We start from the raw sequence: 16960 nt of genomic DNA, 5'->3' as shown, positions 1-16960 counted from the left end.
GTATAAATTAAATGAATGTTTCAGGTTCAGTACAAGTTAAGCTCAATCAACAGCATTTAGCATTATGTTGATTACCAAAAACAAACACACAAAAAAACTAATGGCCACAGTGAGACACTTACGGAAGTGAATGGGGCCAATCCATAAACATTAAAATACATATGGTTTCAAAAGTAAAGCCATAGGATGTAAACATTAAACATGTTCACATGAATTTTAGTCTGATAAAATCCTAATAAACATATATGTGTAGTTATATCCAATATTTCAACTTCGTTGCCATGATGGTGTAACATAAGTAAACCCTGTTAGCGATCTCATCATTAACTTGTATAATTTTTACGTCTTGTGGCTCGAAATAGTTTTTGTTAAAGCTTAACTTTTACTGGACCCCTAACATTACTTTAAATGTCGAAGCTTTCACGTGACTGAGCCGTTGAATTAGCCACGCCCCCTCATTCCAAAACCCCGCCCTCCTAAGATACTTTTGAGACCAAAACCGAGCAAAAGAGCAGCATTGTTTGTTCCTGTGGCTGTCAAATGCAGCAGTGGCACAATAGTGTCCTCAACTGCCAAACATTATGAATCATAGCCTCAATGATCAAGTAGGTATAGCTGCAGGCCAGAAACCTCCAAATAGGGGCCGGATCTCCAAAAGAGGGCGGGGTTACCACAAAAGGGGGTTGTGCCAACTCCAAAAGGAGGTGTCACTTCCACTCACTGTTAAGGTTAGGGAAAGGGTTAGGTAAGGGCGACTGCCTCTTTTTGGAGCAATGCCTGCAGCTTTACCCTTCTTCAATGATCCGCTTCAGATGAGAACAAGCAAAATGATTGACAGGTGAAAAGCGTCAATGTCTGCGGTCCATGAACACATTTTTGTTTGCTGTTTACAAAGTCTACAGCTGTCAGAGAGACTGGTGAGATATCTCAGGACACTTATTTCATCAATATCTTTAAGGAAGTAGGAAATTTTTTTGCATACTTTTCCATGAAAAAAATCGCTTACAGCTTCTTTAAGTTATGTTTGCTTCAAAAAGATATCGCTAAATAACATCCACATACTGACACAGATGATTATTAATTTCCAGTCCTGGAAATCATAATTTCTTGAAATATTCCAGTTTTTTTATTATTATTATTATCATGGGAACCCTGTTTTTAACTCATGATCTGCTCAGTTTTTAAGCCCTTGCGGAATTATTCAATATTATAAATGACTTGAATGAATAAAATCAGTTTATGTCTCAAATCATAAGGTGTGTGACCAACAGAATTCAGGGCAGCGGTGACAGATTATTCTGTTTGTTTTATTAGAAACATTTACAATACAATTTTCAGAAAATAACAAAAAATCAAAACTAGTATGGCATAGATACATTGATCAAATATCAAAAATGAAACTCACTAATAACATGTTCTAAGAAGAGAAACCTGCAATTTGCGTGCCTCGTGTAGACACCATACTGAAATCATGACATGAAACGACTCGTGGAGTATTGGCTAGCCTCGTCTATGATATGGCAAACCCCTCGTTCATCAACAATAAACTGAACACTATTACCAGGAGATGCTTGACCAAACTAATGCACGAAGACCACTATGAGAACTGTATGAAACACCTCTACTGTGCTGGAAGCTACCAAATACAGACTGTCGGACTGGAGTAACATCCCAAAGCGAGGTCACCGAAATGACCCTCCTGTCAGACTGAAATTGAAACCACTACACAACTATCATTGCCACCACAAAGCCAAAACAAAGAGTCGAGATGCGCGTTCACCGTGAAGTATTGCTACTATGCGTTTCAGTGTAAACAATAGTTCACCACTTTGACGTGACACTCTTGGTTATAATGAAAAGTAATCGTCAGCCCTTATGGTGAAGTTTGTGAATGAGCCTAAATTGTATCTCGTAAAACAGGTTTAAGTCCGTGTGAAATCAAAATTGACCCAGTTTACTTTATTAATGCATGTTCCTGGCCTTATTGTGAACTTTTGTTGTCTTTGTAATCTTTAATCTAAATGTAATAACTTGCTCTTCTTCTGAAATGACTTTCTGCTGATGTCACCTATGGGCTTTGGATAATTTAATAAATTGAATGAAACTTAAATTCAGGTTTGGCTTCATTCTGGTACGTCACATTATGGAAGTAAATTGGGCTGCGAACTGAAATTCATGTTGACTTCTGTTAAGTGTTAATAGAAGTTACATGCAAACAATTGCTTGAGATCTGCTTAGAACTATTACTGTATCTGGAAACAAATATAATAAATGAATATCTGATTTGCAGAAAACAAAAAACAATTTGTGTCATGCATATTTTTAAACAGTTGGAAATTGGAACGTCATTACATGTTTTTGCTTGTATCACTATGTGTGTGTGCATGTTTACGTTTCACCCTGTTAAAGTAATTCACTTCATAACAATTGCATTTACATCAGGAAAGCAAATTAATAAAAAAATAAAAAGAAGAAAAAAGGGAAGGGACTCTTTATTCACTCAGCTATATGGTGTGGAGCACGCAACACTTCTGAGTGCTTCTACTATGCAAAAATGTGTTATTGAGGCACAGGAGTGACTAAAATACCCCCAAATCCTATAAAATATTTTCTGTCGTTATCCCATTGCTAACACACGTCTTTAAACCGGCACATATCTGACTTTAAAATATAAGCCTTAGACACCCCGCCCCGCTTGTTTTATGCTGTCAGAAGTGTGAAGGATTTTTCTAACTTTCATAAATAAAAATTCTATAGTTTTAATCATTTTAGTAGAAATCAACTTCATGCGTTTTAGAAATATATTAACTTTTTAATTTATTAATTAAAAAACAAAATGTCTTGAGGTTACTTATAAATATGTTTGCTTCATTAAAGATATTCATAAATAACATCCAGATACAGACCTCTTCCTCTATGAAATAATAATGCATGTTAGCAAAATAGAATCTTACGAAACGGCTATAAGACATTTTTTTTCCCCTTTTAAGTAAGTTGCTTTGTATAAATGCTGTGAGGAAGAACCTAAACAGATATGGTGGTATTTCTCTAGCCATGGATTTCAACTTAAAGCTCGCTTTTGATAAATAAAAGGCTAAATTAGACATTGGTTGGGTGGCCGTTTTTACATTCAAATACATTATTTGCCCTTTGTACTATACTGAAAAGGCATCAGAATTGCTTAAGTGCATCATCTATATGTTCTCTGGTGATTCTCTGGAATGAATGCTGCAGTGGTTATAGATAAATGCATGCAGCTTTGCTATCTCTTATGCAAGAACATATAAAGGTATATACTTATCTAATCAGGTGGAATAATAAAAAAAAAATATTAACAAGGCTTCAAATGGAAATATATCCATTATGGTAATGTGGAACTAAAGATATTTGTTGGGTATGTTGTGCATTAGATACTTCATATTGGATAAGAGAAATATGTTTGGAAAAATAAACTGGTTTCATTGTACACCATTTAGTGGCTCTGTTATATTTTCTTTACACAGATCTCAGCTGCTTAAAGGTAAATAACACTCTGTAAAATAATTTCTCAGCATGCACAACCAAAAGAAGCGAAACAAGCTGTTGAATTGCAACTATTTAACAACACCACGCCATTACTGGAAAAAGAAGAAGAAAACAGTTCACAGTGGTTCTTAATATTAAGCTTCACGTTAGACAACACATTCTTGTTAAACCTGTTAGATTCTAAACTTGACCATTTTCATGTTTTTTTTTTGTTGTTTTTTTGCAAGGGCAATTCATGTTTTGAATTAGGCATAACAGTAGTGCCCTTGTCATTCTGAAATTATGGTGTAATTTACCAGCTGTGTTTATTTGAGCGATGATCATACCGTCATGATACGCATTTTAAATGTAGATATATTCCTCTGGGCTGCTCATAAACACAGTACATCCTGTCTTTATGGTGTTTTTGAATTTTTTAAATATATTTGTACAAAAGCAATGCACTAAAAATGAAACTTTATGAGTTCGGTCCCTTGCTGATTGTGACAACTCAAATTTTTGGTAATTTATTTTCTTAAAAAAGCTTCAATTATCTTCATATTGTGGTTAAGATTTCTTTTTTGGGCATTATTGACGTCACACTTTATTTTCTATTGGGATGACGCCTTATGCAATATTACAAACTAACAAAGTACGCTATTAAAGACTATTACAATATTTTCAGAATTGCTTATATAGTGAAATATATTTAATGATATGCCTATGGTAGTCAGTCTTTTTATAAATCTCCCTAAATGTCAATAAATATAGTCTTATTACTATCAAATAAATAATACTTAAAAAAGGTTTTGCTGTGATTGGCTATATAAAGTCTTTTAAACAGTTAAAATGTATCCCTTTGAAAGCCTGTTACACTGTAATGAATATCTCGCTCTAAACACATATACAGCATGGTCTTCGCGGATTCAGGCTACATTCTTTTAAGTATATCATCACTCTACTAGACGCTGCGATGTTTGGTTAAGAAAGGAAACTTTTGATGTGCTGCATTTAGCAAACTGAGAAAAAAAAAATCATTACAGTATTTGTTTGATTCTCAAAAAAACAAACAAAAAAAAACACACACTTATAAGGGGTTTTAATGGGGTGAATGATATGTTAATGGCTTTAAAAATTCTTAGGGTTATGAACCACTGCAAAGCATTTTTGGATAGGATACATATGTGATGATTAAATCTGGCTACTCTCCAATCCCCTTTTTTTTTTTTTTTTTTTTTTTAAAGTGTACCTCTGATATCTTGTTGACTATTAAGACTAAAGTTATTGCTGACCTACTGACCTTAAAAGAGACAGGATAACATAACAGACATACAAATGTGGTTAAAAAAGAGCGCCATTAATTCAGGTTTGCATAATCAGTTCTCATTTAAAAATGTTTTGGCTTTATAAACTGACCAAAATGCACATACATTCCTTTAATGGACAGGTGTCTGTCCCTAATCAATGTTGGGAATATGCAGAACACACATCTCTTTTCATTAACTTTGTACTGTTGATTTTCCACTTCAAAACAAAATTAAGCTGCTATTTCTAAATAAACAAAACATAAATGGGCGACTTCAACGTATGCAATCAGTGCAAATAGAATGTAACCCAAGTGCAAAAATAACAATATTTTTTTGTTGTCGGCATATAGAGTTTATCTCAAAATGTAAATGCTTTTCGATTGCAAATGCAGTTTGTTTTCTAAAAGATAAGGTGCTTATAAGAGCTTTAATTTGCTACGCCTCTTCAGTTTTGTCTCTTTAACAAATCTGAAAGTTACTTAAAGGGTCATAACATACTTATTTAAATTTAAATAAAGTACCTTATTATACTGATGCTTAGATAAAGTAGGCCTACTTGTTCATCAGACAAAACAACCAAACTAAAAACAAACAAAACACTGTCAGGCGCTAGTACAGCCAGAATACATTGATTCGGGTGAGGCAAACAACTACTTATCTGCTGTAACAGTCAACTGAGCATCAAATGTTTTTCAAAAGGAATATATAAGATGCTAATGGCTCAAAGGTAAATTGTTATAGTTAGTAAATTACAATCACAAGCTTACCCTAGCATATCTTCAACCACCTCACCAGTGGCAGTAGGGCAGAGAGGCTCGATAGGGGAAAAACGGACTCATTTCAAACAGACTACATTTTTAGAGTCTCCATTCTTTTGTAGTGGCCTAGCTAAGAAAAAAAAAAAAAGACTGTTCCCCATCCCTCCAAACGCTGTAATCCCCTATTCTGAAATCCCCCAGCCTGCAATGTGACAGGCAGTGGGTGTGTAATTTGATTCAGCCTGAGCGGCCACCAAATTGGGCGTTTTTCCCCTCCCCCCGCTTTCTTGTCAATTACAATTGTCTGATTTCATTGTGCAGTTCAAGGTTGCTCTTCGATTGGCTGCTTGTGACCATGTATTGGCAGGGCAGTCACGGCAGGATGTCCCGCTTATGAAGGAAGACTCCATGGAAACTTTGATGGCCTGCCTCTAGTGCATATTAAATGAGGATACATTTTGAGAATGGATAAAGAATTCGAAAGGCTCTTAAAGAAATAGTTCATCCAAAAATGAAAATTCATATCATCATTAATAGATCTGGATCCATCTTCTGTAGAACACAAAAGGAATTTTTTGGTATAATGTTAGCCTCAGTTACCATTCACTTTTATCCATGCAATGGAAGTGAATGGTGACTGAGACTCTCATTCTGTCATACGAGAGTAAACAAATGCAGAATATAAATTTTTTGGTGAACTATCCCTTTTAAAGGAATGGGTTTTATACTTTAAGCTCAATTTACAGCATTTGTGGAATAATGTTGTTTCCCGAAAAAATTATTTCGACAACCCCTTTGTTAATAAAAATAAATAAAAAAATCTGGGTAGCAATGCAGCACTTACAATGGAAGTGAATGGGGCTAGTCCATAAACGTTTCAAAAGTATGGCCACAAGGCGTAGACATTACAGTATATGTGTTACCTACCTTACTAACCTTATCTGTGTTAGTTACACTCAATTTTACAACTTTGTTGTCATGACGACAAAACCCTAGAATCCTGGTATTGGATTATTTTGAGATAACTTTTCACAGATAAGTTTAGTAAGTAATTTTATTCCACTAAATTCATGTTAACATGCATAATGTTTATATCTTGTGGTTATGCTATTGAAACTATGTGTATTTTAGTGTTAATGGACTGGCCCCATTCACCTCTCTTATAAGCAGTGTTGAGTAAGTTACTCAAAAACAGTAATCCACTACAAATGACTAATTTCTTCTCTAAAATTATAATCAGACTACTTTACTAATTACTTCATTGGAAAAGTAATCACAATACAAATTACTTTAATTTTAAGTTACTTTCAAAAATAATGTCTCTTTTTCCTCCTTGTTCATTGTTGTACGTTATTCATACACTCAGCACCTCACATTTCTCCCTCACATTGCTAATTTTACCATAGACCTCCCTCATTACAGGTCTATAATTCATGCTTTAAAAGAATTCTACATAAAAAATATTATTTCAAAAACAAGTGTAACGCTTATAATGTACTTAAAAGTAATTAGATGAATTAAAAGTCAGTAACTGTAATCTGATTACAAGAATTTAAATTGTAATGTATTACACTACTTTTTTTGTTGCCATAAATGTAATTAGATTACAGTAACTAATTACTTTGTAATTGCATTACACCCAACACTGTTTATAAATGCCTTACTGCAACAACGGTTTTTGCTTTTTAAGTAAAAGAGGGACAAGTCGGAAAAAATTTTTTGGAATCAACATTACGGCACAAATGCTGTCGACTGAGCTTTACTTGTATTGAACCTGAAACATTCCTTTAATAAAGCCAAAAAAAGTTTCAATAAAATGCTTTGGGGTAAATCAGACAATTGGACAATCTAGTCCCCGTTCACTCCCTGCTTCCCTCTTTGAAATAAAATCAGCTCTTGAATTTTTTTTTCCTTAAAGGCAGGACAAAGGAGGCCCCTCTTTCCCCAATGGGAATAGCATGGCTCCAAGGAGCAAGGAGAAACGGGAGGGTGCGATCAACAGGAGGGGCCCCAGCTGTACCTAGTTGAGCACTGGGGATGGATATGGCCCCCTACGCGGCGTTGTGTCCATTCACGCTACTGTACACTGGCCCCCCTCCTTTCTCCAGCAGTTGCTTTGCACCTGGACTCTGATGTATGGCTAATTATCAGCTCCACCGGGGACTGTACCACTACTGCGACAAAACAATATACTACCAGGGTGGAGCTCAAACTGTAGCCTGTGCATGGAACGATTGACGGGCGAGTAGAATTAGAGCACTATGCCACCCCAATCACAAAAAAAAAAAAAAAAAAAACACAATTTAAAGTATGATATGAAACACCTGCCTCCGTAAAGACAGACAGTCAGCATGTGCTTTGCATCTCAAATGTAAGACCACGGGGACCGAGGGAGTGGGTGCTTTACAACGTACTGTAGCTCGGGGTCTCGCTGTCTTTTGTCTACTTGGATCTATTCAGGATCAGATTACAGGCCCCCCTCCCTTTAATCACCCCTATTTTACTTCATTTCATGCCTCGTGCTTGTAATCACTCAGTATTTTACAGTTAAATGTTTGAAAAAAAAAAAAAATCATTCATAAATTTACTGAGTGCAATCACAAAGGAGCCAAATGATAAGGTTATTAAAACAAAATGAATGGTGGAATACCTCTTGAACAACAGACTGCTGAATGAATTCCAGCGCTTTTGCTGCCCAACACTCTGAAAACTATGTTTTATTATAACAGGAATTTGTACCTAGTAAGACATTGTTTTCTGATATGTCACACAAAAGGCTCACTGGGGCTTTCGGAAAAATAAACAAAACAAAAGACCAACTCCTTGAACGAACCAAAATCTTTCCCTGTTTTACTCGTCAATTACCCGTTAAAATATTTATTCTGCATCGGACTTCTAAATATCAACAAATCGGTCCGTACTTATGTATGAATTCATAATTGTGTCATTTAGAATAGGATCCAAATTTAAAGCCACACTGACCTATATTAGCCCCAACTGGCCATTACTAAACCATATATTTCACATAGACATCTAGCAATCTGTTTTGTGTGTTGTTTTTTCGACAATCAATTTACATCAGATTTAAGGTGCAAAGATTTAAGATTCTAGTTTGCCTTAAAAAAGAATACTTGCTCATCAGTATGCTGGGATGTAAAACTATACTCCAATCTTAGGAAATAAACTTGAGTAATAATAAAATAATAATAATAATGACAATAATAAATTTCCCCGCCAAAAAGGAGGGAAAAGTGTAACATTTTCACATTATTTGTTCTGTTACTCTCCACACTGCATGTGGAAAAAAAAAAAGACAGCACCAGTAAAAAATAAAATAAAATAACCAAAACAAAATGAACACGCTAAGAACTACGTTCTTGCCATTTAAAAAAAAAAAACAAAAAAAAACTTTTATAAAATATATATGTATATATGTGTACATATAAAAGAAAATCTGAAAATACTTCTTCCTCTTTTTTTTCTTCTTTTTTTTTTAATAAAGCAAGCAGTTGCTTCTAAAATATCTGCTTGTTTTGGTTTTGTGTTTTCTGAAAAAACAAACAAACAGACAACAACAACAACAAAAAAAAAAACAATCAGAGTGAATACTGAATACAAAACAAATAAAAGGATTAAAAGTAAACTGAGTCTACAGAGTAAAAACAAACATCCCACATTAAACAAGAAAACTTTAAGAGAATATTCGGATAGCCTGTGTGACCAGCGTGTGGCAGACAGGGCACTCCGGATGGTTTAGCTCACAAATTCGGATGGCACACTCCATGCAGAACAGGTTATGGCCACATGGGACCAGGGCGGCTGTCACCTTGCTTTCAAAGCAGGTCATGCAGTCTCGGGCCACAGCGGGTGGCGAATCTGGCACAGGGAGACGGCCTGTGAAAGCAGCGGTGGCAGAGGTAGGCTCGCTGTGGGCACGGCGCGCCTGGGAGTGAGCAGACCCGATGGCGTTGGAGTTGCCACATGGTTCGGGCAGACCCGGGGACAGTCTGGTCAGAGGGAGAGGCAGGCCTCCGAAGCTTTTGGAGCGCTGCTGGGCGTAGTAAGCCACCTGTTTGGGATAGTCGGGATCGCCCCAGCTCTGAGTGCCCTCTGAGCCAAAGTAAGAGCCTGGCTTGTCCCCATTGCCAGGGCTGGTGAAGTCACCTTTACTGTAAATCCCTCCTCCATTTCCTCCTCCGCTACTTCCGACAATGGTGTCTGAGAAATTCTGCCGGTAGCTGCTGGTGAGTGGCTTGCGCGGGGCCCCCTGTAGCCCCCACACCTGCTGCAGGTGGCTTTCCAGACTCCCGTTGCCACCGTCAGGCCCCAGGCAATCATTCTCATTGTTTTGATCATGCAGCCCGCCAGTGCGGAAGGCGATGTGCGCCTCTATTTCTTCCCGAGCTCGCTCTGCATTCCCTGGGGAGCCTGTGATCTCAAAGACGGGATCACGGTCACGGCTCGGAGTGACGATGTAAGTGCATGTTTGCTGTTGGATACGTTTTATTGTCGAGCCTTTTGGTCCAACCACCAAACCCACCACACGATAGGGCACCCTCACCTGAATGGTGGTCTGGCCAGGTAGCGGTGCAGGTGGGGAGCCACTGAAAGAGACGCCCAGCTTGTTCCTAGAGGCCCGCAGCATGGAGAAGTGTTCTGCGGCAGAGATGATCTCTCGTCTGGCCAGGGCCACATCTTCTTTGCGACCGGTGATGAGGAAGACTGGTTCTTCGCCTCTGACCGGGGTCTTGATGTAGGTGTTTGTCTTTGCACGCAAAGCTTTGATTTTGCAACCTGTTGAGTGGAGAAGGAGTATCAAGATTAGGGCTGATATTAGCCGTCACTCATCAGCTTACCTGACACGTGACATGATCAACATTTTGCTCGTTTCCAGGTTAGGGCCCACACAGAATCTGAGCTGATTTCCACAAAATGTTTAACATTCAAAGTTCTACACATGTTCCGCCCCTTGAATGTACATCTTTTAAATATTTGGCTGATAAGAGTAAAGCCTCTCGGCTCAGTTTAACACATTTTATTGGTTTATTGGGCAAAATTTTGTAAAAAGTCGGCAGATTCCGTCCGGGCCTTCCAATGTCTTTTCTATTGTAATAAATATATAAACTATACCTAATACCAATTTTTTGCTAATAAAAATGTGCATCATCTTGCAATGTATTGTATTTCATTAAACACAATGGGCCTCATTTAAATTGTTTGCAAAACTGTTCTTACGTAAACGGTCACATTCACGTCAATGCGAAAATGTACGCAAGAATCGTTTTACCCAGAAATTTGTTGCGCTCGTGTTTCATGAATGACGCCCATTGAGTTTTTCTCGTTGTGGTGACTGCACAAATCTGCTTTTTTTGTTACAGACAGTTGTGATATTTTTGCTGTTTTATTCATAACAAAAAATCACATTTGTTGGCTTTTAATTACCATAAGTGTTTAGCATAATAAATCCCTTTTAGCATACTAAATTAAAGCCTGTGTTGATACATCCCATTGGAATTAAATAAAAATCTGTAATTAGACTAGCTATTAAATATCACAGTTGTCTGAATTACGCCTACTCCGCAAAAATACAACGTACGATGTTCTGTGGCTGACATATTCAACACTGATAAAATGTTCAACACTTTCATAATGTTTAGGTGTAAATTGTAAACTATTCTCTTGCTTGTTACATTTCATGCATCTGCGAATTTCAGTAGCTGACTTGACGACAAAAAAAGCAAGCTAAACCCTCTATAAAGTTATTGTTGAGACATGAATGCATGGCAGCGCAAGGTGTGGTACAACACTGAATCTATTAGGCTGGTCATATAGAGCACTGTAGAATTTATTAGCACCTCAGTGGTGTCTTATCAGGGTGGCTTTGTCCGCCCAGGGGCCTCTTCAGTGGTTGGATCTCTGCACACTGGTTTCATGCCTCATTGTGTACAGCAGAAGCTAAAAAATAACCTGGATGGACTGTCTAGCACTGACAGCAGGGAGCAGAGATTCCCTCTCGTCGCTGAATCGTCGCTCTCACTGCAGGAGCACATGTCCAAGAGGCATGGCAGCCACTGCAGGTGTGCAAAGCACCGGAACCTTGCAGCTCAAATTCCAACTTAATGGTGATATCAAGGATACAGATGATGTTAAGTGTGGTTCTTTTTTTTGCCATTATTCAGAACTATGTCATTGTTATTATTAGGCCAAATGCACATAATGGAATCACATTGTTCTATTATTCGTAGCATAATAAATATTTAATAACGTAAAAGTGATAGCTCATCCTAAAGGAACGTTCTTTCATCATATACTCTCCATAATGTTGTTCCAAACATGTACAACTTTCTTTTTTTTCTCCATGGAACACAAAAGGAAATGTTAGGCAGAATGTTAGCCTCAGTCACCATTCACTTTCGTTGTACGGAAAAAAGAGCAACATTCTTCAAAATGTTATGTTCTACAGGTAAAAGAAAGTCAAATGGGTTTGGAACGACATTAGGTGGAGGAACATACAAAATGTTTCAAATACTATCAGTAGCTTTCTAATGAGATAAAGTCCCCTTTCCAAATCCTCTTTATCAGCACTTTTCACTCCAAGCACTTGCTCTGTCTTGTCCCACCTCACCGCATCCTAAGTTTCCGTATTTGATTTCAAGCATTCCCCTCTAATGAGACATGAAGGCCACTTTAGTGCTCATCATACGCAGAGAATCCTCTTGCAGGAGGCATTTATTAGAGCACACTTCATCTGTACTATCTGGTATTATAGCATTAATGAACGGACAGTCTGCTCCAAACAGGCCTCCTGACTCCCTGCTTTGAGAGGTAGAGCTGTTGTACTGGTAGACGGGGCGTGACACACTCTTCTTTATAGTCTGTCCAGATCCATATGCAGATGGCCATAACCAACAAAGACAATATTCAAAAAAAAAGTGTCTGATCAATGTGAATCTCACTATGACTGATTCTAAACTTGACCCCCCCCCCCCCCCCCCCATCTTAAATATCTGCTTACGTCCTTGCAAATACAACAGCTTTCCAGGAAATAGTTGCATCCCATGCAATTAATTTATTATTGAGTACCTAAGTGACAAAAATGACTAAAAGAGAAATCTTAAGGCAGAATTAACAGTATCACCAAAACTCCAAGTGGTTCAAATCTAAGCCATTATCTTCAACTTCTTCAAAATAGCAACAACATACAATCCAAATACAATCCATAGCTAACTTTTCAGCTGAGTCACGTTTGTATTATCCATTTCACCCCATCATATGTTGAACGCTCCCCAGGGGTGTACACAAAGCTTTTGCCACACCCCCTATATAGAAATCTGATATATGGCAATATATTTAAAATACATATAGGAATGTAATATGTTTGTGTATGGTTTTCACTGCTATAAAAATGCACATACTTGTACATATATGCAACATACATTTCAAAATACTCCAAAAATGGGCGTTTTCAAATATGTAACATATATTTTCCAAAATCATAGTGGAATTTGAATATGTAGGCCTGCATATGCCTAAGTTTAGGAACTGTTATTTGAAATGTGCGTTCATTTATGGCCAGATATCAGATTTCAGTATGGGACACGCGGACTTTTACTCCTTTGTCTGGCAACCTTGTCCGAATTTCAGCACTTTTTTATTGACAGCTAGTGTTTAGAGGTTCATAAGAGACTCCTTCGGCGAGATTTGAACACCAGCGGTCAACTAAAGTTCTCCTTGTCTTTGTCTTAGAGGTAGTCTTGACAAAAACAACGCGGTGCTGCATGTAAGCCCTCACGAAGAAACTACAGAAGCGCCCAAAGGAAGGAATGATACAATGTTTCCTGTCAACAAACAAAGACAGTTGAGTGTTACAATGTATCCAGTGCGCGTACGAGCGTTCGAACTGTTAACCGTTAAACGTTCCATTTTTGTATTTTCAAAAAAAGATTTCCGCGCGCTCAGACGACAAAGGAAAAGAAAAGCGCGTCTGCACGCTGGCATTGGTGGCGTGGAGCTGGAATAATGCGCTCTAGTGACTTTGTTCTCTCGCCCGCTGATAACTTTGCTTAACGCTTGAAGTAAATTCTCACGTACGGGTCATCATATGCATTGAGATAGGAGGCTGAATTGTGACAGTTTTGGGTAAAATGGGCACACTGTCCACCCTAACCCGCAGGAAAAGAGATCACCACTCCCTTTTTTCTTTGTCAGGAAAATCACATGTCGCTCTTGCCTTAACTCAACACTTAGCTAGAGCGAATGAGTTGGAAACAATGTGAAAGTGGGCATTGCTGTATTTACCTTGCCTCCCCACTATTTCGGCCACATGTTCGGAGCTTGGCACGGGCACACACTCAGTGATGTTGCAGCCCCGTCCCTTGGATTCGATGGACGAGTTCTCGTACAGGGCGCACAACTTGCTCTTCCCTGGTAAGATCCCAGATTCGGATCCGACTCCGTGATTGTGATGGTTATTGTTACTCCGATCTTGAACTCCTCCGCCACCCGCAGGAACCCCGCTGCCGTCCTCGCCCTCTCCAAGACCCAGCAGCGACAGTTGGCCCAGTGCAACTCTCAGGGCACGGGAATCGTCCTCCTCCTCCTCGGGTGGCACCAGGAGACCCTCGCCGCCGAAACCGGAGCCGGCTAAGTCCCCGCCGTAGCCCCCGTTTTTCTCCATGATCCCTGCGAGAACCAGCAAGCTAGGCATGGCTAACAAAAGAGTATGAGACAAAGACACTGGGTAAGAGACTGGAGAAACAGCCACCCTCGCTGCCACCCCGCCCCCTCTCCTCGATCCGAGTCCCCCCTTTGCGCTAGTCCCTCCCATAGAACGGCCCACTCTCCGAATCCGATAGGCACAAGGCGAACGGGACGCACGGATGTCTGCGCCGAGAGGGGCGAGGCGATGTGATGCTCCACCCCGTCTGGCTCACTCAGTCCCCGCCTCGCGGAGACAGAGCGAGTCACCGAGCGTCTGTCCGTCCATCCATCCATCCTTAGCATCTCAGACTCCTGTCCTAGTGGCAAGCAGCAACTCACTCCAAACGCGTATGCCAAAACATCATTATTACGCTGGGAATATTGAGCTACAACACGCATGTATACTTCATGTTCTTTTGTTTAGTAGGAAGAGGCGTGTTATCAAACTACAGCCAAAAAGAGAACACGTGCGCGCCTGCAAACAACATCCACAATCCAGGCGCCTTTGTCCCCTCTACATTTTCAATAAAATATCGGAAATATTTCTGTTGCGATTTATTTTATTATTGTTATTATTAGATACATTGAGTGTCATAACATAAGTAAATGAGTTAAAACATCTATTCCTAACATATCCACTAAAATGAAAGAGTTAAACTGACATAATTTGGGGGTCCGCCCACCCCGTTTGCCGTTGGTTGCAGCGGGGTTGTTTGGACTACCGTTGCGCATGGAGTGCTACACTGAGAGGAAAGAGAGTATACAAGCCATGAGAAGGAGGGACACAGGGAGTTATCAGACAGACGGTGCAGGATCTGCACTGCTCAGGGTCTGTTATGATAGAGAGAGAGAGAGAGAGAGAGAGAGAGAGAGAGAGAGAGAAAGAGAAAGAGAGAGAGAGCACATTTCGCACAACATCGCAGGCAAACCTCGAACAAAGACCATTCGTGCTTCTACCCCAGACGACTGTGTCCTTATGATGATGCCACGCCTGGCGGCAAAAATAAAATCTGGAGCAACAGAAACAATAACAGCAGCAGTATTAATAATGATGGTGATAATAATAACAATAATGATGATACTAATACACTTGTAATAAAATATGAACAATAAAAAATGATGATTATTAATAATAAATTCATAATATGAATAACTATAATAATACAGTTATAATAAAATAATGTTATTAATATTAATCATAAATAATCCACAATAAAAATAATAATAATAAAACTACAAGATTATAGTTTGCAAAATAGAGCTGATACTAAATGTTGATATTTTAGATGTTCTTTATATAAATTTTTTTGAATGTTATAAGTGAGAGAGACATTAATTTAGTGGTAATCTTAAAGGAATAGTTCCCCAAAAATGAAAATTCTCTCATCATTTACTCACCCTTATGCCATCCCAGACGTGTTTGACTTTCTTTCATCAGCTGAACTCAAATTAAGATTATTAGAGAAATTTCTCAGCTCTGTAGGTCCATACAATGCAAGTGAATGGGTGCCAAAATTTTGAAGCTCAGAAAATCACATAAGTCAGCATTAAAGTAATCCGTAAGACTCCAGTGGTTTAATCAATGTCGTTGGAAGTGATATGATAGGTGTAGGTGAGAAACAGATCAGTCTGTTTTTACTATAAATTATCCTCCCTGCTCAGTCAATCTCCATTTTAACTTTCACTTTCACATTCTTCTTCTTGCATTTATGGTGATTCACATTCTTCATGCATATCAACCCCTACTGGGCAGGGAGAAGAATTTCTAGCAAAAAAGGACTTAAATATTGATGTTTCTCACCACACATATCATATCACTTTTGAAGATATGGATTAAAACACTGCAGTCTTCTGGATAACTTTTAGGAAGCCTTTATGTGCTTTTTGGAGTGTCAACATTTTGGCACACATTCACTTGCATTGTATGGACCTACAAATCTGAGATATTCTTCTGAAAATCATAATTTGTGTTCTGCAGAAGAAAGTTAGACACTTCTGGGATGGCATGAGGGTGAGTAAACGATTTTCATTTTTAGTTTACCCAGAAATGAAAATTGTGTTAACATTTAATAATCACCCTCATATTGTTCCAAACCCATATGATTTTCTTCCGTGGAACACAAGAGGAGATTTTATGAGGAATGACAGCCGCCTCAGTCACCCTTTACTTTCACTGTATAGAAAAATATGTGAATGGTGACAGACACTAACATTTTGCCTAAAGTCACTGCATAGGCGGAGGGTGAACAAACCACAGTGTAAGGGCATGTATCCACACCCACTAACCATCTAGAGATTATAAAAAAAATACATAAATTTCTTGCAGCCATATATTCAATAGAAATACAAATATTTTTCACATCACATGGAAAACGTAGGCTACTGCACAACAGTCACACCACATACACTGATCTAGTGTCAGCTTTCCCCTTCACACTAGTAATTAAGTTTTGAATATGAGTTGGGGAAACAGATCCCAGCGTTATCCCAGAGCATCAATTGGAATTCCTTATCCATACCTATATTCCTTAATACACAAATCATGCCCGAGGTCAGGGAAAGGCTAAGCCTTCCTCAGCCTTACCCACGCTCCAACTATGCATCTCTGTTTGTGTTCCACAGAAGAAAGTCATACAGGTTTGCCACAACATGAGGGTGAGTAAATGATGGCAAAATTTGACAAATTATATT

The 16960-nt window shown here is 38.5% G+C and overlaps 1 protein-coding gene across 1 annotated transcript; it reads right to left on the bottom strand.

The window, feature by feature from the left end:
* Positions 1-99: 99 nt before the first annotated feature.
* Positions 100-14762, bottom strand: LOC127453133 (RNA-binding protein MEX3A-like). The gene is made up of 2 exons (XM_051719312.1): positions 13868-14762; positions 100-10363 (listed from the first exon to the last, which is right to left on the bottom strand). Exons 1-2 carry the CDS (start codon positions 14394-14396, stop codon positions 9261-9263), a joined length of 1632 nt encoding a protein of 543 aa, XP_051575272.1. The 5' UTR covers positions 14397-14762; the 3' UTR covers positions 100-9260.
* Positions 14763-16960: the final 2198 nt, after the last annotated feature.

The sequence above is a fragment of the Myxocyprinus asiaticus genome, chromosome 15, assembly GCF_019703515.2.
Source record: "Myxocyprinus asiaticus isolate MX2 ecotype Aquarium Trade chromosome 15, UBuf_Myxa_2, whole genome shotgun sequence".
NCBI lineage: Eukaryota > Metazoa > Chordata > Actinopteri > Cypriniformes > Catostomidae > Myxocyprinus > Myxocyprinus asiaticus.
This window is presented reverse-complemented; position numbering and strand designations above follow the sequence as displayed.